At 48.9% G+C, this 26856-nt stretch overlaps 2 protein-coding genes across 2 annotated transcripts in view; one reads left to right on the top strand and one right to left on the bottom strand.

Annotated features, from left to right (window-relative positions):
- The window catches only part of Acsf2 (acyl-CoA synthetase family member 2), a 31171-nt gene extending 4824 nt beyond the window's left edge, over positions 1–26347 (bottom strand). Inside the window, exons 1-10 of the mRNA XM_070028341.1 lie at positions 26198–26347; positions 8261–8456; positions 7806–7934; positions 7476–7529; positions 7229–7347; positions 6920–7085; positions 6245–6340; positions 5947–6104; positions 5588–5679; positions 4989–5065 (exon numbers count right to left, since the gene is read on the bottom strand). Coding sequence (XP_069884442.1) covers positions 4989–5065; positions 5588–5679; positions 5947–6104; positions 6245–6340; positions 6920–7085; positions 7229–7347; positions 7476–7529; positions 7806–7934; positions 8261–8456; positions 26198–26307 — 1197 coding nt within the window. The 5' untranslated portion in view covers positions 26308–26347. The remainder of the gene's footprint in view (positions 1–4988; positions 5066–5587; positions 5680–5946; positions 6105–6244; positions 6341–6919; positions 7086–7228; positions 7348–7475; positions 7530–7805; positions 7935–8260; positions 8457–26197) is intronic.
- Chad (chondroadherin) lies at positions 885–4801 on the top strand. Its single transcript, XM_070028342.1, has 4 exons — positions 885–1694; positions 3244–3407; positions 3659–3804; positions 4286–4801. Exons 1-3 carry the CDS (start codon positions 921–923, stop codon positions 3798–3800), a joined length of 1080 nt encoding a protein of 359 aa, XP_069884443.1. The 5' UTR covers positions 885–920; the 3' UTR covers positions 3801–3804; positions 4286–4801.
- Positions 26348–26856: the final 509 nt, after the last annotated feature.

Raw genomic sequence — 26856 nt, 5'->3', positions numbered from 1 at the left:
ACAGACCCTGGCGCCACTGGGCTGCCACCCTGAGACCCCCCCCTCCCTGAGAGGCGGGTCCTGACCGCGGTGGGGGGGAAGGGGATGGGGATGTCTGGGGGGAGGTTAAGTAAGAAGGGGGTGTGTAACTGCACTTGTCCAGGGGTCTCCTTCTCTCACTCACCCCTCACTAATTCCCACTCTTCTGCTTAGCTTTCAGCCCTAGATAAATAAAAGAGGGGACGAGAATCTCAAGCCTAAGGTTAGGTAGGAGAAGGGGCTAGGCAGGAGTCCAAGGGTGGGGTGAGAGGCCAGCCCCTCCTTGTGGGGGTGTCTAGCCAGAAGGGGGAGCCCGAGACGCCGGAGCAACAGCGGCTCTCACGCTCGGCTGGCGCCGCACAAGGGCCCCATTAAAGCGCGGGGCCGCAGGAGCCGCACGCAGCCGTGCCCGCCCCGCCCGCCCTCCCCAGGCCCAGGGTGAATGGGGGCTGGGGCGGGGGGGGGGGATGAGGACGGGGACTTGGAGACACGGAGACCCAAACCTGAGCAAACAAATAAGTCCAGAGCCCGCCTCCTTCTCCTCGGTCCTGTGTACAGACACCCATGACGGCCCCCTCCCCATTCCAAGAATTAAAATGGCCTTGTGGCTTTATTGAATCAGCATCGCGTCTGGGCGGGGGGTGGGGAGCAGGAGATGAGGGGCTGGGGTTCAGGGGTGCGCCCCTGATGGCCCGCCGTGGGGAGGGGGGCGGGCCTCCGGGCGCGCAGGGGTTAAGTCCACGTAGCCCGGCGCCCGGCCTGCGGTGGGTCGGGACCCGCCTATAAATAAGGCGGAGACCCGCGCGCTCAGAACTTGCCGTTGCCCGCGCCCCGGCGGCCGCTGCTCCCCCCACCCCACCCCAGCCTCGGCTCCAGGCGGCCCCCACCCCCCAGCCTTGGCCATGGCCCACGCGAGACTGTTTCTCAGTCTCGGCCTCCTCGCCGGCCTCCTGCCGATGTTAGCCGCTTGTCCCCCCAAGTGTCACTGCCACGGGGACCTGCAGCATGTCATCTGCGACAAGGTGGGGCTGGAGAAGATCCCCAAGATGTCCGAGAAGACCAAGCTGCTCAATCTCCAGCGCAACCACTTCCCGGTGTTGGCTATGAACTCCTTTAAGGACATGCCCAACCTCGTGTCGCTCCACCTGCAACACTGCCACATCCGCGAGGTGGTCAGAGGCGCCTTCCACGGCCTCCACCAGCTCATCTACTTATACCTGTCCAACAACGACATCCGGGTGCTGCACCCGGGCGCCTTCGAGGACCTGACCGAGCTCACCTACCTCTACCTGGACCACAACAAGGTGACTGAGCTGCGCCCCGCGCTCTTCTCCACTCTGCCCAACCTCTTCATCCTACAGCTCAACAATAACAAGATTCGAGAGCTGCAGCCCGGCACTTTCCAGGGTGCCAAGGATCTGCGCTGGCTCTACCTGTCTGGTAATTCCATCAGTTCTCTGCACCCCAATGCCTTGGATGATGTGGAGAACCTAGTCAAGTTGCACCTGGATAGGAACCAGCTCTCCAGCTACCCCTTAGCCGCCCTGAGCAAGCTGAGGGTGTTGGAGGAACTCAAGCTATCCCACAACCGTCTGAAGAACATTCCTGCCAAAGCCTTCCAGTCCTTTGGCAAATACCTGGATATCCTCTGGCTGGACCACGCCCACCTGGAAAAAGTGAGTGCTCAGGTTGCAGAACTTGGCCCTGACTCCTTCTTGCCTCCCTCAGAGGCTTGAGTTGGGTACCATCTCTTCTTGGCAGACTTTCTGTCCATAGGACTATCTTCAACTTCTCTCCCTAGTCTTGTCACATCTCCACCCTAATCTCTGTCCAGAGCTTGTCTCAGCCACTGCTCTATTTAGAAGAGAAGTGGGGCTCCCCTGGGCCTCCAAATGTCCTCTTAGGCGTCATCTCCAACACTCCCAAATCCCCACTCGGAGGCATTACCACCTCTGCCTGTTGGGCCTCCTACCCCTCCTCTGCTGTTTTTCCCAGTCTCCGGTAAGCCTACCATCCCATAAAGGGAGGTTTGTCTGTTGAGGAGCCTTCCAGAGAAGCTGGGAAAATCAGGCCCACAAAGAGACCCTGTTCCTGCTGGGGGCTGGCATGTGTGCTAAGGTAGAAAGGGAGGTGGGGGTTGTGGAGTGAGTGTGATATAAAATGTCTAAGGAAGATCTCTACATCCCATGGAGGCCCTGATGGATGCTGGGTCCCCCAACTGGTTCCTCCCCGCCCCATATAGGCACAGTTCATTTCATTCTCAGGTCCATTTCAATTAGTAGCGAAGGCCTGGGTCCCTAAGGCTCTCCAGGCTGCAGACGTGGTGCCTGAGGAGCCTCCAAACAGAGCTGCCCTTGGCCCATCCCATTGTCCTTCTTCCCTGGATGGCCACTCTAGCCAGTCTCCACTGAGACTGGAAATTTTTTTTCTGGGACAGGGCCTTCAGGACAAGGTAGAAGACAGCCTGGAGTACTAAACAATGCAAGAGTAGATTCTTACTTGGGCAGTGACCAACCTTTGAATAAACACAGCCTCCCAGCCTGCCTTCTTCAGCCTGGGCCCTTGTCTAAGCTGAAAAGAGACCCTGCTAGGCCCCTCAATGCCAGAATGGTTTTCTGGTGAGCAGCAGGATAGTCATATTAGAGGCTGTTTGGGGGCAGGGGAGGTCAGACAGGAACTGTGGTACCTGGGCCAAGATGTGGGTACCAATAGAACATTTCCTTTGGAGGCATCCAACCTGGCCGAAGTCTTTACCAAGGTGGCTCCATAAATAGCATCTGGCAGGCCAAGAGGGAGTGGTGAGGACAGAACTGGAGGGAGTCCCGGGACCCTGGGGTTGTGGGGAGCCTGGGCTTACTGCCCACCCCACCAAACACTGACCAGGTTCATTTGGTGCCCGTCTGGGGCCAAACTCTGGCTACTTCCCCAGGCCCCAGTGTTTGTACAGAGAGTGTGGTACAGGACGGGTGGGGTCTCACAGCTACTGTTTACTTGCTAGTGTGACTGTGGCTGAAGGACTAAACTTTTTCTACTTTTCCATCCGCATACTAGAAGCAATAGCTATCTCCCAGTGGGCTTTATGGATTAGATCATCCAGACTACTTGGTCACTCTGCAACTTCTCAAAGTGCCAGGGCAGGCTTGTGCCTAGCATCCCCCCCTGAGGTGTTGGAACAGGACCCTGGGCTAGGGTACTCACTGCTTACCCCTCTGCCCCCCCCCCCAGTTCACAGATGATGCCTTCCTGGGTGTGACATCACTGAAGCATGTCCATCTGGAGAACAACCGCCTGAGTCAGCTGCCCTCCAGCTTCTCCTTTGATAACCTGGAAACCTTCACCTTCATCAACAACCCCTGGAAGTGTACCTGCCAGCTCCATGGCCTTCGTCGGTGAGACCAGCCCCATGCCATGCTCCCCCTAGAGCCCCTCCCCTCACCAAGACATCCTAGTATACATCCTAGATATCTGCTACCTAATGGACCAGGAAGCCCCACAAGCCTCAGTTTCCTCCTTTGTAAAATGAACATGGAAGCCTCAGACTGTTCTAGAGCCAAGTTTCTCCTAGCCCTATAAGTTCACTCTTCTCTCCCATAAGTACTCTCCTCCATCTCCCCTCCTCGGCAACTCTCTGTCTTTCCAGGTGGCTAGATTCCAAGAATATTCACTCGGATGCCACTTGCGACACACCCATCAAGTTTAAGGGGCAGCACATCCGTCACACGGATGCCTTCCGCAGTTGCAAATCTCCCACCAAGAGGTCCAAGAAAGCTGGCCGCCATTAAACAGGTAAGGGCCGGCCAGTCCGGTCACCTTCCCCATTCTCCCCCTTTAGAGATTCTAATAAAATGCTGGTTATCTCCCAAGATAATACCACCACTGAGGAGATAGGCAGACCTTCTTTTTTTATATCTGTCCTGGGGCATGAACTCGGGGCCTGGCTGCTGTCCCCGAGCTTTTTTTGCTCAAGGCTAGCATTCTACCATTTGAGCCACAACACCACTTCTGGCTTTTTTTGGGTAGTTTATTGGAGATAAGAGTCTCATGGACTGTCTTGCCTAGGTTGTCTTCAAACAATGATCCAGCCTTCTGAGAAGGATTACAGGCAGGACCTACCGGTGGCCAGAAGATCCTCCATTTTTTATAGGAAGAGGTGGGGAGGGCAGCCCCCACCCCCTCCTTCAAGGACTGTATCTTGGACTTCCACTGCTCCCTCCAACATTGTCCTAGTGGTTGGAATCCTGACATCAATTTTTGCCTTCCCACACAGGTCCTGACCCAGCCAGTCCTGGTGACTGGCCTCTGCCTTCTGCTGGAGAGACTACTGACCTTCCCACTGCCGCCTACATGTTCTCCCCACAGCCTCTGCTGTCCACAGAGCTGTCCACAACTAGACACGTCCTGGCAGGGGGCCTCAGACACTCTACTACTAACCCAACTCCAACTAGTGGGGTCTAGGGGCAGACACAGCCCCTCCTCAGCCATCAAGACTGGATCCCATTGTGGCTCCTCAGCTGTTGCTGATCCCCAACCCTATTAGAACCAGAATGCGATGATTCTCAGAATAGCCACCTTCCCAGAATCAGCCTTACGTTGCTCCCTTTTCCCCTACCATTAAAAAACAAACATCAAACCCTTCCCAACCCCCCCCCCCCTTTTGCTTCCAGAAAGGGCCTCAAGTCCATTTCCCAACTCTGCTGGCCTCCATTTGCCAGGACATGCTAATAGGACACCGGTGCTTTGCTGCACATGCTGCATTTCTGCCCCAGATTTCTACAAATATAAATTTATGTATGTAGAATATTTGCTCCTCCATCACCTGTCTCCACACCTCTCTAGGTACTGATGAGGTCAGTCTGTTTTGTCCCACCTCTTTCTGGAGGGAAGGGCTGTTCCTTTCTCCTTTGGACCCCTGGTGTGGTTTGTTTGTCCATATTCACTCCCCCCACGTTTCAGTTCTATCCATCACTCACCACCAGCTCCTTCATGTTCATCTTGTTGATGATGGCCCGGATCAACTCAGGGGGTGCAGGTGACCCAGCAATCACACCTGAATCAGAAAGAAAGGCTGCCAGGCACTGATGGCTCATACCTATCATCCTAACTACTCAGGAGACTGAGATCTGAAGATAGAATTCAAAGCCAGTCAGCCTGAGTGAGATTCTTCAATTTACCAGCAAAAAGCCAGAAGTGGAGGTGTGCTAAAGGGGTAGAGTGCCAGCCTTAAGCAAGAGAGCTAAGCAAGAGTACAAGACCCTGAGTTCCAGTCCTAGTACTATCATGAGGGGGAAAAAAAAAGGAAAAGACAGACAGACAAAAAGAACAAAAGAAAGACACACATGCACATACACACAGCTCTCCATTTCCAGGCCTGTTGGACTCCCTTCTTTCCCTTATTCCTGACTTTGTTCCCCTACCTTTTAGCTGGCCTTGATCTGGTATCCAGGGACACTGGGGGTTTTCTTCCCACCCCTATCTCTACGATGCCCTTCCTGCCCCTACATTAAAAACTGGCTAGGTTAAGCTGTTCCATTCGGAAGCAGCCTCCTCCCGACACCTGGCTCTACCCCACCTCCACGCATGTTGGAGAAGTCATAACTGGAGAAGTCTGGCTGGTTCAGAATATCCACGAACATTGTAGGGGTGCCATACAGGAAGGAGCCTCTGCATAAAGAACAGTCTGAAAATTAGGCTTGGAAATGGAACAAACTCCCTCTCCGCACCCCTCCCACCCCCCACGCTGACCCTCTAGCAAGGGCCAAGGCCAAAAGCTCAAGGCAGGAAGGGGTCCTCTCTTGGGAATCCCCCACTCTCCCATCTGAGGTTTCCTGGATGGAGGGCAGAAAAACCTCTTAGAAAGTGATCAGGGCCCAGGAGTGAGGACTAGGAGGGTCTCATCAGCCTATAGATGGCCTGTCCAGCAATGCCCACTTCTCTCTGTGGATGGTCTCCAGCGCCTTCTTGCCATTGAAGCTTGGAGAGGACAGGAAGAGCGTGGCACCATGCAGCACACACATCATTGTGCCCCCCACGGAGCCCAGGCAGTGGTACAAGGGGTTGGGCAGGACAAACCGCAACTCCTCTGTTGTCTAGAGATGGAGACAGAAGGCTCCAGGTCTATCATGGGGTCAATCCCTCCAGCCAGCAGAGGGAGCCCACAAACCATCCCATGGCTGTTCCAACAGCCTGGAAGCCTTTTTGTGTGTGAAGGGAGGATCACAGGCCTTACCTTCAAAGGCAGTCTCAGGCGATGGCCTATGAAGTTGGAGTTGTTCACGATGTTGTAGTGGGAGAGGGTGGCTCCCTTGGGGCTGCCTGTGGTCCCCTGAGAAGACAAGCAGATAACAGCTTGGCCGCCTTCTTCCTGTCTCCTTCCCACCTTTGACTGGCTACTGCCCAGAAGAACATAGGACTAAGAGTTCAGGGCCTAGGATTGTTGCTCCAGATCCATTCATTCTTTGTGTATGGGCAAAAGGTCTACAATGTGATGCATAGTATCAGATGTTGGGATCCCGAAATTTGGAAGAGGTCTCTGTCTTTATGCCACTTACGTGTCTTATAAGAACTCTGTTGCCCACTGACTTTAGGGCTTGGGCAAATTCCCTCTCTGGGCCTCTGAATCTCCCTCAGCTAAACAGAGACAGTTTTAGCTAGTACTGACCCTTTGAGTCCTGGTGAGATGGGTAAATGTGCATGCTACCGGGAGCAACAGAGCTGGGAAGCGAGTATGTGACAAGGATATCATTTGTGGATTTCCCAAAATGGACAAGAAGGCTGGAGGTCTGTGTCTGGAGAGTGCCTGCTCTCCTAATTTCCTCTGCCTTCTCCCACCCCTGGGAAAGGGTCATAGGGGTAGGGGGACACAGTGTCAGGTGAGCTCAGGACCTGGAGACCTCCACCCTACCGAGGTGAACTGGACGTTGATGGGGTCAAAGCAGGACAGGAACTGCTGGGTGTACCGGAGGTGGGCCCGATGCTGCTCTGAGCTACCAGCTGCCATCACATCATCTAGCAATAGGGTCCCCGGCAAAGAGGCGTCCACCAAGATGACTGTGGTCAGATCTGGGAGCCTGGGGGACAGGGAAGGTGGTGACAAGCAGGGGGGGGAGGAAGGGCCTGGGGTGGCAAAAGCCCTACCCTTGGTGTTAGGGGGTGATGAATGGGCCAGGAATAATGCATGGTGTTTCCCAAACCTGGGACAGGATACACCCACCTCTTACTCTTCAAGGCCCCTGGCTGAGCCTTTTCTAGTTCCGGACAGATCTGCTTCAGGATATTGTAGTACTGTTGGGTCTTGAATTCCTTGGGGAACACAAGGGCTTTGCAGCCCACCTGTAGAAGGGGAGTCCCCCGAACTGGTCGTCAACAGGAAGCCCCAGAGGGACACTCTGCAATGTGCCTACTCTTCCTTGAAAACAACGGAAAGCCCCCAGATCCAGGCACCAGCTGGTCCTACTTACCTTCTTGAGGACATACTCTAGTTCCAAGGCCTGGTAGGCGGGGTTCACAGACACCTGGGGGAACAGGCCTCACTAGTGTGTCAGTGTCCTGGGCCTACTCTCCCATTTGTTGCCCTCCCTCCATTCTCAGAAGGTCCAAGGTAGCACCCTGTCCTGCCAGGCTTCTTCGTGGGCCTGAGCAGAAAGCATTACTGACTCTGAAGCCAGCCAGGCACTGACTGGTTGGATTATGGGGTTAAGGAGCCCAGAAGGCTCCCTCTGAATGACATTCTCCTGCCCCCTCCACTCACACACATATACCCGCATTGTGCCAGACAAACTCCTCCTTACCAGGATGATGCCTGCCTGGGCAGTGGCCAGCTGCATTAGAATCCATGCATAGGAGTTGGGTCCCCACATGCCCAGCCGGTCACCCTTACGGAGACCAATGCTCAGGAGACCAGAAGCAGCCTTGTCTACCTGGTGGAAACAAGTGGGGGCCAAGGAGTGAGATGGAGGCATGACTCCTACCCCAGGCCTTCGGTCCAGAGAGTCAATCAGACTTGACAGAAGCAAGGGACCAAGTAGATATCTAGGCTTTGGTGGACCTGCAGTCCAGCTGAGGAGTACACAGTTAAAACAAGTGCCCAGGAACATCTAGGCCACCCCTGCTTCATTCAGCCACATCCTCTTCCACTGCTATCCCTTGGTGTCCACACTCATGTACCCATTCTCTAGCTTCACCCAACCAAGGCAGACTAAGGACTACCAGCTGTCCACTCTGAGGATTCAAGGTTAGGACCCACCTCCTCCTTGAGCTGTGCATAAGTCAGCCTGATGTCTTCATGGACAATGACCAAGGCCTCTCGGTCAGGGAACTTTTGTGCTGTGGCATCCAGACACCCACCCACAGTCCGGTCGATAAGATGGAAGTTGGTTGAGCCCTGAACGTAGCTAAGACCTCCAACAGGCAGGGGAGGAGTGCGCTCCATCTCGATGGAACTGTGGGAAGAAGGGCCATAAGCTGGACTTATGTCAGGCTGGGCCTCCTTTGCACAGTCAACTGAGGCTGCTTATTACCAGGTTGGCTCCACATCTTCTTCTTCTTCTTTTTTTTTTTTTTTCTTCAGTTGTGGAGCTTTTTCAGGGCCTGGATGCTGTCCCTGAGCTCCTTTTGCTCAAGGCTAGCACTCTACCACTTGAGCCACAGTGCCACTTTTGGCACTGAAGAGTCTTACAGACCTTCCTGCCCAAGCTGGCTCTCACCCACAATCCTCAGATCTCAGCTTCCTGAGTAGCTAGAAGTACAGGCATGAGCCACTGGCATCCAGCTCCCCATCTTCTTGTAAGCCTAGAACATCACCACTGTCTTATTTCCTAACTTCAAGTCTAACTCTGAGAAAGCAGAATAAGGGCAAAGAGGCCTACCCGTTCCTTCCTGGCAAGGAAGAAGTGTTGACGGAAGCCTGGGAGAGTCCACTCACACAGAGACAGAGCTTATAAGACGTCATCACAACCACTTACCCATCTGCCTACTGAGGGATGAAGAGGTCATGAGGGTCTCTCCCCACTCCTTCCCAGCAACTGGTAAAACCTATACTTGCTCCTAGAGCTGAAATCCAAGGCCTTAGAGAATCTGGCTTCTTGGATCCTCAGTAGGCCAACCAGCTTCTGTCCTCTGGGCCTGAACTTCAAAGGCAGAAAAGTAAGGAGATTGGGTGGCAGCTTTAGGAGAGGGGCTAAAAGTGGCTCCTGTTACTTGACAGGCTAGCCATGGTGAAGTATCAGGTGCCAGCAAGACACTGGGTAACTGCAGATGAAGGGGAGAACCCCCCTATGTTCCAAATAGCACTTGGGCTCAGGCTCTTACCCTCAGATGATATTGCAAAGCAGAGGTAATTGTGATGGAAGAAGATGGTGGCATTTGGAGGAGATGGCGATCCTGAGCAGGAGATGGCGATCCTGAGCACCACAGAACACTCAGAGAGAAGTCTGGGTAACAGGATGTACCACACTAGCCATTCTTCAAAAAGTTATTCCAGGGGCTGGGAATGTGGCTCAGTGGTAGAGTGCCTGTCTTGCATGCATGAGGCCCTGGGTTCGATTCCTCAGCACCACAGGCACAGAAAAAGCTGGAAGTGGCACTGTGGCTCAAGTGGTAGAGTGCTAGCCTTGAGCTAAAGAGCTGAGGGTTCAGGCCCAGGACTAACAAAAAAAAAAAAAAGATATTCCATTCCTTTTTTTAATGTCAGTACTGATGCTTGAACTCAGAGCTTAGGCTCCTTAGCTTTTACGCTCAAGCCAATGCTCTTCTGGCTTCCTGATGATTAACTAAAGATAAAAATCTCATAAGCTGCCGGGCGCTGGTGGCTCACGCCTGTAATCCTAGCTACTCAGGAGGCTGAGATCTGAGGATCTCGGTTCAAAGCCAGCTGGGGCAGGAGAGACCGTGAGACTCCTATCTCCAATAAACCACCAGAAAACCGGAAGTGGCGCTGTAGCTCAAGTGGTAGAGTGCTCGCCTTGAGCTGAAGAGCTGAGGGACAGCGCCCAGGCCCAGAGTTCAAGCCCCACGACCGACAAAAAAAAAAAAATCTCATAAGCTGAGCGCTGGTGGCTCACACCTGTAATCCTAGCTACTCAGGAAGCTGAGATCTGAGGATCACAGTTCAAAGCCAGCCCAGGCAGGAAAGTCCATGAGACTCTTATCTCCAATTAACCACCAGAAAACTAGAAGTGGCACTGTGGCTCAAGTGGTAGAGTGCTAGCTTTGAGCTGAAGAGCTAAGGGATAGCTCAGGCCCAGAGTTCAAGCCCCATGCCTGACCCCCCCCCCAAAAAAAATCTCACAGACTTCCCTGCTCAGGCTGGCTTTGAACTGTAATCTTCACATCTCAGCCTCCTGAGTAGCTAGGATTACAAGCATGAGCCACCAGCACTAGGCCAGAAACTCTGTTCTTTATGTCACCATCACTCTCAACAAGGGATTCCTTTGATACTCATGAATCTAATACTAAAAAACAAAACAGGTACCGGTGGTTCATGTCTATAATCTTAGCTACTCAGGAAGCTGAGATCTGAGGATCGAAATTCAAAGTCATCCCAGGCAGAAAAGTCCCCACGAGACTCTTCTCTCCAGTTAACCACTCAAAAACCAGAAGTGTTGCTATGGCTCAAGGGGTAGAGAGCTGGCAGGCCCTGAGTTCAAGCCCCACAACTAACAAAAATAAAATAATTAAACATAAAAAATACCGGTGAGACTTATAAGGACCCATTCTTTTTTTTTCTTTTTTCGTCCTTCCTTCCTTCCTTCCTTCCTTCCTTCCTTGCTTGCTTGCTTGCTTTCTTGCTTTCTTGCTTTTTTTTTTTTTTTGCCAGTCCTGGTGCTTGAACTCAGAGCCTGGGCACTGTCCCTGAGCTTCTTTTGCTTAAGGCTAGCACTCTACTACCTGAGCCACAGTGTTACTTCCTGCATTTTCTGCTTATGTGATACTACAGAATCAAATCCAGGGCTTTATGCGTGTTAGGCAAGCATTCTACCACTAAGCCACATTCCCAGCCCTAACAACCCATTCTTAAGAAAGCTGAAGGGCAGAGAGGCCAAGGATCTGCAGGGATGGTAACTTGCTGAACCGGAAGCTGGAAATCCAGTAAGAACAGCCTCACCTGTCACAGCCAGCCTGCCCTGCCCATCCCACCCAGGACAGGAGTACTTAAGAGACAGTTTCTATTCCTGCCACTTTGGCTGATTATCAGAGAATATCTTCAACTTTACCTCTTCCACACTTTCTATAACTGATCCTAAAAAAATAAAAATCAATGAGGGTAGGGTAGCGTTGAGGGGGAACCAGGTAACTGTTCCAAGCAATTAAACAAGTTATAGAAACGTTTATCAATACAATTTGCTCATAAACACTAAAACCACCCTTGCCGTTTAATCACTTCAGAAGCACAAGCAGAAACACACGGATTCTTGTCCCCTGCCAACACCCCATATCCCACATATGTCCAAGAAGGGCAACTGCTTCCTTTTTTTATGTTCCTACAGAGATGTGGAGAGGTTTCAGGAAAAGTAGGTATGTGTGTATGTGTGTGTGTGTGTGTGTGTGTGTGTGTGAGAGAGAGAGAGAGAGAGAGAGAGAGAGAGAGAGAGAGAGAGAGAGAGAGAGAGAGAGAGAGAGAGAGAGAGAAGAGGGTGAGGGACAGAGAGGGAGAGAATGTGGAAAGAGGGAGCTTAGGGAGTTGGAGAAGAGCCAGGTGGTCCCCAGGAATTTGAAGTAAATGTGTGTTGGAGCTATCAGCTACTTAGATTGAGGACTGCAGAATTCAAAGCCCTTGGTGGCCAGGTGGACTAAAGCCAGGAGGAGCTACAGGGGGACAAGAGACAAAGCATAGTCCTACCTAAAGATGCTCTTAGAGAGCTGCCCCCATAGATATTCAAACTTCATAAGAGAAATTCCACTTCATAAGAGAAATCAGGAACAAGGAAGTTTTAAAGAAAATATTCTCCTGACTCTAGTTGGCAACAAATGTATTCACTGCTTTATTCCCAGTGCCTGAAACAAAAGAGGTACTCAGAGGAATGACTAATTGAATGAGTTAAAAGTAATGGACAAACCAGGCGTTGATAGCTCACGCCTGTAATCCCAGCTACTCAGGAGGCTGAGATCTGAGGATCAAGGTTCAAAGCCAGCCCGGGCAGCAAAGTCTGTGAGACTCTTATCTACAATTAATGACCAGAAAACCAGAAGTGGTGCTGTGGCTCAAGTGGTAGAGTTCTCACTTTGAGCTGAAGAGCTGAAGGACAGTGCCTAGGCCCAGAGTTCAAGCCCCACGTCAGAAAATAAATAAATAAATAAATAAATAAACAAACAAATCAATGACAGAGTAGGACATCAGTGGCTCACTCATAATCCTAGCTACTGGGATCATGCCTGTAATCCTAGCTACTCAGGAGGTTGAGAGCTAAGGATCATGGGTCAAAGTCATCCCAGAAAAGTCCATGAGACTCATATCTCTAACCACCAAAAAAGCCAGAAGTGGAACTGTGGTTCAAGTGGTAGAGTACTGGCACGGGGGCACACACATACACGCACACTCACACACACATACATATATATAATGGACATAATTCACACATAGGCAAGGAGACTGGAGGTGTGGCTTGGTGGTAGAGTGCTAGCCTAGCATGTATGAGGCTCTATTCCCAGCATCACAATGTGAGAAAAAAAAATAAAAAGTAAAGGAATTTGAATAGACATCTCTGCAAAGAAGATATATGAATGGCAAACAAGCATATGAAATGCAAATTAAAACACTATGAAAGCTGGGCGCTGGTGGCTCATGCTTGTAATCCTAGCTACTCAGGAGGCTGAGATCTGAGGATCATGGTTCAAAGCCAGCCTGGGCAGGAAAGTCCATTAGACTCTTCAATAAACCACTAGAAAACTGGAAGTGGTATTGTGGTTCAAGCGGTAAAGCACTCGCCTTGAGCTGAAGAGCTGAGGGACAACACCCAGGCCCAGAGTTCAAGCCCCACGACCGGCAAAAAAAAAAAGCATTCTGAAGCACCATTTTACATCCACTAAGAAAGCAAAAACAAACAAATGAAAAACCAAAAACACAGTAAAAATTAAGCTCTTTCAAGAAGCCAGGGAATGGGGCTGGGAAGGTGGCTCAATGGTAGAGTGCCCTGGGCTCGATTCCTTAGCACCACATAAACAAATAAGGCCAGAAGTGGTGCTGTGGCTCAAGTGGTAGAGTGCCAGCCTTCAACTGAAGAGGTGAGGGACAGCGCCCAGGCTGAGTTCAAGCCCCACGACACCCAAGAAAAAAAAAAGAAAAAAAAAAAAAAAAAAAGAAGCAGCCAGGAAAAATAATAGCCAAGGGGCTGGGAAGGTAGCTCAGTGGTAGAGCGCTTGCCTTGCATGTCTGAGGCCCTGGATTCGATTTCTCAGCACCACATAAGCAAAAAGAAAAAAGCCAGAAGTGGCGCTGTGGCTCCAGTGGTAGAGTGCTAGCCTTGAGCTGAAGAGCTGAGGGACAGCACCCAGGCCCAGAGTTCAGGCCCCATGACCGGACCCAAAAAAAAAAAAAAGCCAAATTTCCAAATCAGGATACTATTAATCTGCTTTGCTTTAATCTTTGCGTGTATGCATGCGCATACGCACACACAGAACCTAAAATAACCTGATTGTAACTAAAAGTATTTTTCTACAGTTTTCTGTGTCTAGACCGTATACGGAAAGTAACTTGGAAAGGACTAATTCACTATTGACTTTGCTTTTGTTTTTCTTCCCTTCTCTATCTTTGCGACCAAACTCTTCTGTATCACTTTTGTTGTTGTTGATTGTGGGGCCTGAATTTTGGGCTAGGGTGCTGTCCCTCAGTTCTTCAGCTCAAGGCTAGTGCTCTACCACTTGAGCAATGGCATCACTTCCAGATTTTTCTGCTTATGTGGTGCTGAGGAATCCAACCCAGGGCCTCATGCATGCACGGCAAGCACTCTACCACTGGGCTACCTTCCCAGCCCTACATTTATTTGATGTTATGGAATGTAGTGCTGCTTGACTCTAGAGCCAAAAATAAAGCTAAAATAGATATTTAAACAAGCCTGCTATAATTCTGTCCTTTGACAAACACTGCATTCAAATGAACAGAGCAACCACTTCCAATTGTGATCAAAGTACTTCCTCTACTGAATGGATTTCCTTATTTCCCATCAGTTTGTTCTCATTCTCTTTCCTTCCTTTCTTCCCTCCCTCCTTCTATTTTTTTTGGGGGGGCAGTATTAAAATTTGAATTCAGAGCTGCATGCTTGCTATGCAGGTGTTTTAACACTTGAGCCACATTCCTATCTCCTTTTTTTTTCCCCTTGGTAATGATCGTTGTTTTGTTATTGATCAGATCTTGTTTTTACCCAGGGCTGGCCTCAAATCACAATCTTTCTACCTTGGCCTCCTGAGTAGCTAGGATTCATAGGTATATACCACCATTCCTGGCTTCTTCTTTCCCCTCTTTAAGTATTGTGAATGAATACGCAAGAAGTCTTTGTATAATCCCCAGCTCTTCTTCAAACCATTTTTTTTTCATTGTTGCTAGTCCTGGTTTTAAACTCAAGGCTGTACTTGCTCTTCTTTTTCTCAAGGCTAGTGCTCTAACACTTGAGCTACAATTCCACTTTTGGCTTTTCTGGTAGTTTTTTTTTTTTTTTTGGTCCGGTCGTAGGGCCTGAACTCTGGGCCTGGGCGCTGTCCCTCAGCTCTTCAGCTCAAGGCTAGCGCTCTACCACTTGAGCCACAGCGCCACTTCCGGCTTTTTTTCTTTTTGCTTATGTGGTGCTGAGGAATCGAACCCAGGGCCTCATGCATGCAAGGCAAGCGCTCTACCACTGAGCCACCTTCCCTGCCCTTTTCTGGTAGTTTACTGGAGACAAGAGGCTCATAAATGCTCCTGCCCATTCTCAAGCTGGCTTTGAACCACAATCTTTAGATCTCAGCCTCCTGAGTAGCTAGGATTACAGTTGGGAGCCAGCAGTACCCAGCAACAAAATTTTGAGACAGGGTCTCCCTAAGTTGCCCAGACTGCCCTTGAACTTGATCCTCCTGCGTCAGCCTCCAGTAACTTCTAGGACACTATACCTGACTTTATACTACTTTTTCAGAATGCAAAAGCAAGAGGTTTGTTCCGATACTGATGGATGGCAAACCTGTATCCCTCTCTGAATATGTTGCTCTTTCTACCACAGCCTATTCACAGACTTCCCTGGGGATTGAGGATGGGACCTGCAGAAGGCCACAAGCCTCTGAAAATCCTTTCCAGGGAGAGCCCTTTCAGCAACAGCCTCCAACCAAGGTCCTCCTCAAATATACAGACTCACCCCATAATTTACTTGTCACTTTTGTTTGGTTTTGTGTCGGCATTGGGCTTTAAACTCAGGGCCTGGGTGCTGCCCTTTTTTGCTCAAGGCTGGTAGCTCTACCACTTGAGCCAAGGTTCCACTTCTGGCTTTCTGGTGGTAAACTGGGGATAAAGATTGTCCTGTACTTTCCTGTCCAGGCTGGCTTCAAACGTTGGCTCTCAGATTTTAGTCTCCTGAGTAGCTAGGACTGAACCACTGGAGCCTGGCATTTGTGGCTTTGATTCATCCTCATACTTCCCTTCTTCTGCCCTCATAGTCCTAGCTCACCTCTGCTGGCATAAACATGTCAAACCATCAATGCCTGCCTGTATAGACCTAGTGAGAGCAATGTAAAGCCTTGAGAAACCTGAACAACAACTACAACAAAAGTGATCTGGCTGGGCCGGTTTAGGGAATCTAGATGGACAGTTGTGACATCTTAGGGCTGGCCTAAAGTAGAAGGACTAAATCATTCTGATTTAGTCTGATTTAGTGTCTGATCCAGAACACACACAGCAGAGCTGTGCTCTGAAGCAGCCACTTGGAATAAGGGCAATTGCTAACACCTAAGCAAACAGGTCTAAGGGGAGAAACTGTTTGTTTTTCCTCCTGCACATATTACCTGCTGGGAACTTGGATCAGAGGTTGGCAGGTAGATCCTGCTCCTGCTGGAGGCCTCAACTGCTTCGGGCTCTGGACAAAGCCTCCTAATGCCAGAAACCATTGCATACAGTACCTATAGCCCCACAGCGGGAGTTCTACAGCCAAGGCCATTACTCCCTTGGGAAAGTGTCAGGCCAGTCATCAGCAGAGCCTTTGAAGTTGAAAGCGAAATCACTATCCTGTTTGGTTTCAAGGCCTGATCTAATAATGACTTCTGTTCCTTTCCCCTACTGGTCTCCAGGTGCCAGCCCCAAAAGAAAGAAAATGTATACATAAGAGAGAAAAGATTGATATTTAGCTGCCTTTAAAAAACAAAACAGCCAGGGGCAGCGAAGGTGGCTCAGTGGTAGAGCGCTTGCCTTGCATGCATGAGGCCCTGGGTTCGATTCCTCAGCACCACATAAGCAAAAAGAAAAAAGCCGGAAGTGGCGCTGTGGCTCAAGTGGTAGAGTGCTATCCTTGAGCTGAAGAGCTGAGGGACAGCGCCCAGGCCCAGAGTTCAGGCCCCACGTCCGGACCAAAACAAAACAAAACAGCCAGGCACCAGTGGCTCACACTTGTAATCCTAGCTACTCAGGAGGCTAGAATCTGAGGATCAAGACTCAAAGCCAGCCAGGCAGAAAAGTCTGTGAGACTCTTATCTCCAACTAGTCACTAAAAAGCCAGAAGTGGAGGTGTGACTTGAGTGGTAGAGTGCAAACCTATAACAAAAAGTTCAGGGATAATGCCAAGACCCTGAATTCAAGCCCCAGTACCAGCACACACACACACACACAATTTAATTGGGTGAAGTATAGACTTGTAAGTCCAACTACTCCAGAGACAAGTTTGAGGCCAGGCTTGGAAAAGATAGCTGCAAATCCCTGTCCCTCCAAAAAAAATAAAGACAAAGAAGTCTGAGTGTACAACTCAAGTGCTAGAGTAGAATATGCAAGGCCTTGAGGTTAATCCTCAGCATTCAAAAAACACAAATTAGTAACGACAAATAATGCAACACAACTAAATGAGTAAAGAACAGGAACAGAAGCACAGAAAATATAAGCAATAAGCACTGCAAAATATACTCAATCTCATTGGTAATCATAGAATGTAAATTAAAATCACAATGAGCTGCCCTTTGACCTCCAGAGTCGCACAGTACAACATGTGCTCCTAATACTAAGAATTGCAATGAACTAGGACAATGGCAACCATTAGCTGCTGCTGTAGTCACAGTAGTCCGGGATTTCCAGGACAATATCCAAGAGAGCTGAAAAAAAGTCCTCTGTTCAACACAGCAACTCCACTGTTACAGATTCGGTCCTGCAGCTGGATGCTAGTGCCTCTCGCCTATAGTCCTAGCTACTCAAGAGGCTGAGATCTGAGGATCCACAATCAAAGCAAGCTTAGGCAGGAAAGTCTGAGAGACTCATATTGCCAATTAATCACCAAAAAGCTGGAAGTGGAGCTGTGACTCAAGTGGTAGAGTACCAGCCTTGAGCAAAAAAACTAAGGGACAGAGCATTCAGCCCCTGAGTTCAAGCTCCAGTACTGGCAGAGGAAAAAAAAAAGTACAAATGTATGAATAAAAAAAATGTTGGCAAAACGCCGGGTGCTGGTGGCTCACACCTGTAATACTAGCTACTCAGGAGGCTGAGATCTAAGGATCACAGTTCAAAGCCAACCCCATGCAGGAAAGACTGTGAGACTCCTATCTCTAATAAACCACCAGAAAACCGGAAGTAGTGTTGTAGCTCAAGTGGTAGAGCACTCGCCTTGAGTTGAAGAGCTGAGGGACAGCGCCCAGGCCCAGAGTTCAAGCCCTACGACTGACAAAAAAAAAAAAATGTAGGCGAAGAGCACGTGTTACTCATGTAGCTTGAACACAAGTACTGACAGGTATAACAAATGTAAACTTCATAAACCAAATGATATGCCAAGTGCCAGTGGCTCACACCTGTAATTCCAGCTACTCAGGAGGCTAAGATCTGAGGATCATGGACTGGTGAGGCAGACAAATCCAAGAAACTCTAATATCCAATTAACCAACAAAAATCCAGAAATGGAGGTGTGGTTCAAGTGGTAGTACACAAGCCTTGAGTGGAAAAACCAAGCAAGAGGCTCTGAGTTCAAGTTCTAGTACACACACACACACACACACACACACACACACACACACACACACACACACACACACACACACACACACACACACACACACAAACATTGCTTATGGAATCAGGGACATATTAAAAATATAAAACAGCCGGGTACCGATGGCTCACACCTGTAATCCTAGCTACTCAAGAGACTGAGATCTGAGGATCACGATTCAAAGCCAGACTTGCCAGGAAAGGCTGTGAAACTCTTATCTCCAATTAACCACCAGAAAACCAGAAGTGGTGCTGTGGCTCAAGTGGTAGAGTGCTCACCTTGAGCTGAAGAGCTAAGGGATAGCACGTAGGCCCAGAGACCAAGCCCCACAACCGACCAAAAAACAAAAAACAAAAACAAATAAACAAAACTCAGGGACAGCACTCAGGCTCCGAGTTCAAGCCCCTGGACTAGTACAAATATATGTGTATATGTGTGAGTGTGTGTGTGTGTGTGTGTGTGTGTGTGTGTGTGTGTGTGTGTAAAAACATCTAGCTAGATGTATACAGCTCAGGGATAGAGCTTTCTTAACATTCAGAAAAACAGTGCTTAATCTCCAATACCAAAAATATATTTATATATGCTTCTCTGATACAATATACATTAAACTTATGACAGGAAGGATATAAAAAAGACTTTAGTGTTCTAGATAAATGATCCAATGCCTCTCCAAGCTCATGGCAGTGGTAAGCTCTTCTTTCCCATGTCCTTTGCTCTTGCCTTCCCAGCACACCACCCACCCCATCTGCCTTTCATCAAGCCACATGCTATAGCGCTGCATGGGGGAGGGGGAGAGCTTGTTTTCCTCATCTGCTTAGACACTATGCTAGTGGTTGGCCTGCTAGTGGGTCTGGACATAAGTATAGATTGGCTGATGGATGCTTGGCCAGGAGGACAAACTGAACTGCTGAGTCTGAACCTATAATAGCTGTTTTATCAAAAAAATAAAGTTAACTTTGTGTGTATGTTTTACTGGTATTTAGGGCTTGAACTAAGGACCTGGGCACTGTCTCTGAACTTTTTGGTTCAAGGCTGTACTCTACCACTTGAGTCACAGCACCAATTCTAGCTTATTGGCGATTAACTGAAGATGAGTCCCATAGACTTTGCTGCCCAGGCTGGCTTTGAACCACAATCCTCAGGTCTCAGCTTCTTAAGTAGCTAGGTTTACAAATGTGAGCACCCAACCTTAAAGTTGCTATTTTTATCTCCCTACATACATAGTGATATATTTACACCAGCTACAATGTTTAGCTATTATTGTAGAAAATGAGGGTACTATTCTGACAAACACAATAAAAAATAGTAATAAAATAAAAACTAAAAAAAGAGCAGTAAATAGTCATTTTCTTCATTCAAGGACATTTTAGCAGTGGTCAGTAAAAGTACAAAAATAAAGTCGGGTGCCAGTGGCTCACACCTTTAATACTAGCTATTCAGGAGGCTCTATTCAGGAGGCTGAGATCTGAGGGTAGAAGTTCAAAGCCAGCCAGGGCAGAAAAATCCAGAGACTTATCTCCAATTAACCACCAGAAAACTGCAAATGGAACTGTGGCTCAAAGTAGTAGAGCACTCACCTTGAGCTGAAGAGCTCAGGGACAGCGCCCAGGCCCAGAGTTCAAGCTCAAAGACCAAAACAAAACAAAAAACCTATGATGTTTAAAAAGAAAAGTGGGAAAAGTTGGACTTAGAATAAATCTTACATCTCATGTAAACAAACAAACATTAGGTTAGGAATATAGCTCTTAGTGGTAGAGCTGTTGCTTAGTATGCCAGCCTCTAGGCTCAAACTTCAGCCTACATGTGCACACATATTCTCTCTCTCTCTCTCTCTCTCAAAGCTGGGAGAGGAGGTTCACACATGTAATTCTATGTACTTGGAAGTCTGAGATTGGGAGAATTGAGGTTCCAGGCTAGCCCAGGCCAATTTAAAAAAAAAATCATAGGAACCTATAAAAAGCTGGTGGAGCCAGGTGCCGGTGGCTCACGCCTGTAATCCTGGCTACTCAGGATGCTGAGATCTGAGGATCATGGTTCAAAGCCAGCCCGGGCAGGAAAGTCTGTGAGACTCTTATCTCCAATAAACCACTGGAAAACCAGAAGTGGCGCTGTGGATCAAGTGGTAGAGCTCTCACCCTGAGCTGAAGAGCGCAGGGACAGCACCCAAGCCCAGAGTTCAAGCCCCACGACCAAAAAAAAAAAAAAGCTGGTGGTTCATACCAGTCATCTTGACTACATGGGAAGAATAAATAAGAAGATCACAGTCCAAGCCAAACCAGGTAAAAATTCAAGACCTTATTCAAAAAGTTACTAAAGCATGGGCTGGGAAGGTGTCTCAGTGGTAGAGCGCTTACCTTGCATGCATGAGGCCCTGGGTTCGATTCCTCAGCACTACATAAGCAAAAAAAGAAAAAAATCCGGAAGTGGCGCTGTGGCTCAAGTGGTAGAGTGCTAGCCTTGAGCTGAAGAGCACAGGGACAGCGCCCAGGCCCAGAGTTCAGGTCCCATGACCGGACCAAAAAAAAAAAGTTACTAAAGCAAAAAGGGCTGGTATTGTGGCTCAAATGGAAGAGCATTTGCCTAGCAAGTGCAAAGTCCTGAGTTTAACCACAGGACTGCAAAGTAAAGAAAAAAAGGGAAAAAAAGAGAAAGAAAAAAAAGGGAGGAGGAAGGGAGGGAAAGAATAAAAGGTTGTCCTGTATCTTGAGGTGTTAAACAATAATATAGGTGTCCCCAAATTTCTCATATTGGATCCTTACTCCCCAAAGTCATATTACATATATACATATATATGTATATATGTGTGTATATACATATATGGATGTATATATATAAGTGGTACTTGTAAGTGGGACCCTGGAAACATGATTGAATGGTTAAAGCACCACCCTTATAAATGGAGTGATCCATTCCTGGATACATAGGTTATAGAGGGAGTTGTCTTTTCTTGTTTGTTTTGCCAGTCCTGGGACTTGAACTCAGGGCTTGGGCACTGTCTCTAAGATTTTTTTTTTTTTTTTTTTTTGCACAAGGCTAGCCACAGTGCCACTTCCGACTTTTTCTGTTTATATATGGTACTGAGGAATAGAACCTAGGGCTTCATGCATGCTAGGCAAGCACTCTACCACTAAGCCACCTTCCCAGCCCCAAGTTGCCTTGTTTTTAAGTGTGTTCTCCTGGGCATATCTGATCTGTTTCACCATGTGATCTCCTTTACCAAGTCATGACCCAGAGGGAAGGCTCTCGCGTGTGCTCAGCAGAGGCCAGTGTGATGCTCTTGCATTCCTAGCCTCTAGGGCGAGGAGCTAAGTGAGCCTCTATCTCTTATAAATCGTTCAGTTCTGTGGTATTCCCATAGAGCAAGAACATCAACAACGAAAGAGTAGGGCCATTAAAACTCACTGAACAATATACTTAAGATCTGTGAAATTTAACTACATGTAATTATACCATAAAGCCTCATGATCACCACCCAATATAACCTCTCTGAGGGAATCTACAGCCTATGAAAGACAAAGACTACAAAGGAGTAGGAGCTACAATAAAGATACTGCACAAGATACTCTACTGGTGGAGGCTTTACTTTGAGTAGCTCCAATGGAAATACCTATGTATGTATATTTATGGATGTGTAGAAAAAGCACACCAAAAGTTGTGATTTGGGTTCAGCAAACCCTTCCAAGAAGACAGGAGGCTGGGAAGTGGGGAGGGGAGGGGCTGGAAGTGTAACTCAGGGGTAGAGGATTTCTCTAGTATGTACAAGGCCCTGGGTTAGATTCCCCAGCACTGGAAAAAAAGATAGGGGAAATTTATGAAAGCCTGAAATAGTTTTATCTAGGAGATGTCATTACTCCAAATTTCCCCTTGAGATGTTTCAGGAGTCTCTAGGAGTCAGGTGTGGGGCTGACTTAAGATACTTTTCCCTTGATAAGAATCAAAGGTACAGGGGCTGGGAAGGTGGCTCAGTGGTAGAGCGCTTGCCTTGCATGCATGAGGCCCTGGGTTCGATTCCTCAGCACCACATAAGCAAAAAGAAAAAAGCCGGGAGTGGCGCTGTGGCTCAAGTGGGTAGAATGCTAGCCTTGAGCTGAAGAGCTGAGGGACAGCGACCAGGCCCAGAGTTCAGGTCCCATGACTGGACCCCCCCAAAAAAAAAAAAGAATCAAAGGTACATATGAGATCTAGGCCTTAGTTTTCTTTTTTTTTTTGGGGGGGGGTCCGGTCATGGGTCCTGAACTCCGGGCCTGGGCCCTGTCCCTTAGCTCTTCAACTCAAGGCTAGCACGCTACCACTTGAGCCATAGCACCACTTCCGGCTTTTTTTTTTTCTGCTTATGTGGTGCTGAGGAATCGAACCCAGGGCCTCATGCATGCAAAGCAACCACTCTACCACTGAGCCACCTTCCCAGCCCTAGGCCTTAGTTTTCTAGGATCAATCTGGTCAAAAAACAAAAAAAGGGCTGGGAAGGTAGCTCAGTGGTAGAGTGCTTGCCTTGCATGCATGAGGCCCTGGGATCGAATCCTCGGTACCACATAAGCAAAAAAGAAAAAAGCCGGAAGTGGCGCTGTGGCTCAAGTGGTAGAGCACTAGCCTTGAGCTGAAGAGCTGAGGGACAGCACCCAGGCCCAGAGTTCAAGCCCTACGACTGAAAAAAAAAAAAAAAAAAAAAGATGAATACTAGATCAAGTATTAGGCCAGGTACCAGTGACTCATACATGTAGGTGTCTGAGATCTGAAGATCATGGTTCTAAGCCAGCTAGAGGAAGAAAAATCCAGGACTCTTATCTCTAATAACCAGGGGGAAAAAGCCAGAAGTAGAGGTGTGGCTCAAGTGGTAGAGCGCCAACCAGCCTTGAACAACAACAAAAAAAGCTAAGGGCATAAAGCTCTGAGTTCAAGCCCCAGTACTGGCACAATGTAAAAAAAAAGAAAAAAAAAAGGTTGGGAAGCAGGCTTTAAGTTCATCTAATAGCCAATCTAGCAAGCAGATATTTTTTAGCAACAAACTAACCAAGTTCAAAGTAACTTGTCCAAGGCCACTCAAGAGTAGTTAGAGTAGCCAGGGCTGTCATCCAAGATAACCTGCCTTAAACTGGCGCCAGTGGCTCACAGTTGTAATCCTAGCTACTCAAAGCCAGTCCCAACAGGAAAGTCGGAGAGACTCTAGTCTCCAATAAACTACTCAGAAAAAGCAGGAAGTGGCACTGTGGCTCAAGTGTCAGTATGCTAGCTTTGAGCACAAAGAGGCTCAGGTACAGTGCCCAGCCCCTAAGTTCAAGCCCCAGGACCAGGGAGGCAGGATGGGGCCGTAGTGGTGGTGGTGGTAATAATCTACCTTCAAATTCTTGCTCTTGTCAGGCAAAACCAGGAACTTGATGTGACATGCCTGGAGTTGTTGGCTAGCAGAAAAGCAGCTACTTTTTGAGCATGACCTTTCTGAGTAGGTCATGCTCTGAAAGCATAGAAAACAGAAGTCCCGGAGCTTCCTTTCCCACAAGGCCCGTAACACTCTATAGTGATCATTTTGATTTAGTTCTTCCTGTCACCAGACTGCCAAGTTCCTTGGTTTTATTCTCACAATGTCCACTAGAGGCTCCACAGCAAATGTTCTCAAGAATATGTACTGAAAAAAAGAAGTGTACTCATTACCTGATTTATGTAACTGTAACCCCTCTGTATATCACCTTTACAATAACAATTTTAAAAAATGTGTACTGAACGTCTAAGTTGTCTGAAGCTTCAAATAAAGGACCCTTTAGCAGATATAGGGCCTACAAGGACGATATGGGGTAAGGGGGATGGGAAGAAGTTAGGCCAGACTCTCAGGAACTCTCTTATGAGACCAAAGGCTCTTCTTAAAAGGCGATTTCTCTGAGGCCTGGCTCCCAGATCTTTTGAGATCACAGGTGTGGAAGAGGTAAGTAACCTACTTTGTTTACACACAAAAAGGTCAAAGGTCAAAATGTTGTTAAGTAGCCCTAGCGGCCTGATTTAATGCAGCACTTATATATACTTTTGGAATTAATTTTATTTATTTAGAGGTCTCAAGTCCTGAGATGAGGGTAGGGGTGTGTGCAGGAAGTATAAGTAGGCATTGTAGGGAGGAGAAACACAGAAGGGCAGGCTAGAAGGGTACTCAACTCCCTTCATTCAGGTTTCATTCACTCCCCAGCCAGGATACACTGAGTTTCCACAAAATATACAGTACAGCCCTGTTAAAGTACTGTATGCAGCCAGGCGCCTGTGGCACACACCTGTAATCCTAGTTACTCAGGAGAGTGAGGCCTGGAGGATCAGTTTGAGGCCGATCTTGGCAGAAGAGTTCGAAGGACTCCATCTCCAAAATAACTAGCAAAAAGCCGGGGCAGCCACGTGCCAGTGACTCATGCTGAGGAGGCTGTGATCTGAGAATATCAATTCAAAACTAGCCAGGACAGGAAAAGTCTGTGAGAGTCTTACCTCGTTAGCCACCAGAAGTGGAGCTCAGTAGCTCAAAATCTAAGAGACAGAGCCCAAGCTCTGAGTTCAAGCCCTTGTGCCAACACACACACACACACACACACACACACACACACACACACACAGAGTGAGGGAAGCTAGGTGCTGGTGGTTCACTCCTTTAATCCTAACTACTCAGGAAGCTGAGATCTGAGGATCATAGTTCAAAGCCAGCCAAGGCAGAAAAGTCCCCATGAGACTCATCTCCAATTAACCACTAAAAAAACAGAAGTGGTGCTGTGGCTCAAAGTGGTAGAGCGCTAGCCTTGTGCAGAAGAGCTCAAGGACAGCTCCCAGCCCCTGATTTCAAGCCCCATGACCAACCAAATAAAAGCCACGGTGGAGATGTGGCTAAAGTGGTACAGCACCAGCCTAGGAAGTTTGAAACCCTAAATTCAAACCCTGGTATCATTAATAATAATAATGAGAATAATAATGTCAACAAATAGTAAATGAAGTATTGCATGTAGTGAGGGGGTGTAGCTGAGTGGTAGAGTGTTTATCTGGCACAAGGGAGGCTCTGAGTTAAATCTACAGTACAGAAAAATAAATAATAAAATTGCACACTTCTAGTTTCTGAGAGTTTCTAAGAACCAAAAAACAAAAAACAAAAAAAAAGTTCAAGAATGAGCTTGATTTCTGGCAATAAATAAATAAGTAAAATTTTAAGATACAAAAAAAAAATCTGTCTCTCAAACTTCTCTTTTCAATACTCCAACATTTAATGTTCTGTTTTCAAATATCAAAACACCACTCTGTGTAAGCTGCTGCTCCCCTGTCCACAGCCAGGCCCATGTGCTGTGGACAATGGAGCCTGGGGCTGGGTGGCAGGGAAGGCTGAGCTGTGCAGGCGCCCCCCTGCTCGCTGGTGAGGACACATCACACTGACCCTGTCCCACAGCATAACCTGGGATTTTCCCATTACAATCTCCTGAGACACCAGCTTCTACTACATCCTGACATGCCAGCCCCCTTCCCAGCTTTGCACTGAGGACAAGAAAGTAGGCCCAGGAGCAGATACTCCTACTTGAATATTGGAAAGAAATAGGAGAGACTGCTATCTTTAGAGGCCTGAGTAGGAGACACTTTGGACTGATCCCCAAATTGATCCTTGAAAGGGACCCAACTCAGAGGCGGTGTCCTGAGGGCTAGGCCCAAGTCTTGGCCCTTGCCCCTGCCCCTCAGGATAGACGGCCAAAGTTGGTCTACAATGCCTGGCCCAGTATGCCAGGAAAACAACTATCTAGACTCTGATCTAGAACTCAGAGTCCGAGCAGGACCACAGCAGCTCCCTCCCCATCCCCCATCTCCAGTTTTTTTAGTTACCTAGGTGCTAGGGGAGGGGGGAAGGGGGCAGGAGGGGGGGTACCTCCTCCTCAGTGTGCAGCCTCCAAAACTGGACAGCCTGGGGTTGCTAGCTGGAGTGAGGCCAATCCCCAGCGAAGGCTTTGCCAGCGGGACCCCCGAGTTTTTTCCAGCAGGGTGGGGGAGGGGGGCAGGCAGGGGAGGGAGGGGAACTGCCCAGCCCCCTCTCTTCCCGGGCCCGGTACCTGAGAGCGCGCACATATGGCCACTTCGCTTCCGGCCAACCCCGAGAGAGGGTGGCTCGGGTCCCCTGCACCCCCAGACTGCGGGCGCACAGTCTCCCCAGGCGCAGCATCCCGAGACACACAGCCAAGGCTCGCTTGGGCCGCGCGTCCCCGCCCGAGCAGAGCAAACTTTTAAAGCGAATTGAGGCGGGGCGATCGCGGAGCGGGCGAGGAGGCGGGGAGGGTCGCCTCTGCCTATGGGGTGCGGAGGACTGGGACCCTGCGGGGCGGGGCCAGGAGAGGCCAGGAGAGGCCAAGAGGTGGCGAATCTGCGCCCGGGGCCACCCTCGCGGTGGGGTCCCCCCACAGCCCTCCCGGCCCACTCTCCAGGAATTGCCCGGCTCTTTCCTCTGGATCCGAAAGCCAGGGCCGCAGCCCCAGACAGGGCCTCTTCCTTCCCAGCCATCGGGAGGCCTGAATTTGGGGGTGGGGGTGGGGGGCAGGCAGGGAGGAGAGCAACAAATTTGTTAACTTCATAAAAGTCGTCCGTGCGTTAATTCAGATGCCAAGGCCAAAGCTGGTGCGTCCCCTGCTCCCCAGTTAGCGCGTGGGTCACGTGGTATCCCCCCCTCCATACACACACCCCTGGTTGTGAGCCAGAGGCCAAAGGAGAAGCACCC

This window comes from Dipodomys merriami, unplaced genomic scaffold (assembly GCF_024711535.1).
Source record: "Dipodomys merriami isolate MVZ:Mamm:240054 unplaced genomic scaffold, mDipMer1.0.p SCAF_19, whole genome shotgun sequence".
NCBI lineage: Eukaryota > Metazoa > Chordata > Mammalia > Rodentia > Heteromyidae > Dipodomys > Dipodomys merriami.
The sequence above is the reverse complement of the archived record's forward strand: the minus strand, read 5'-3'. Positions and strand labels throughout refer to the sequence as shown.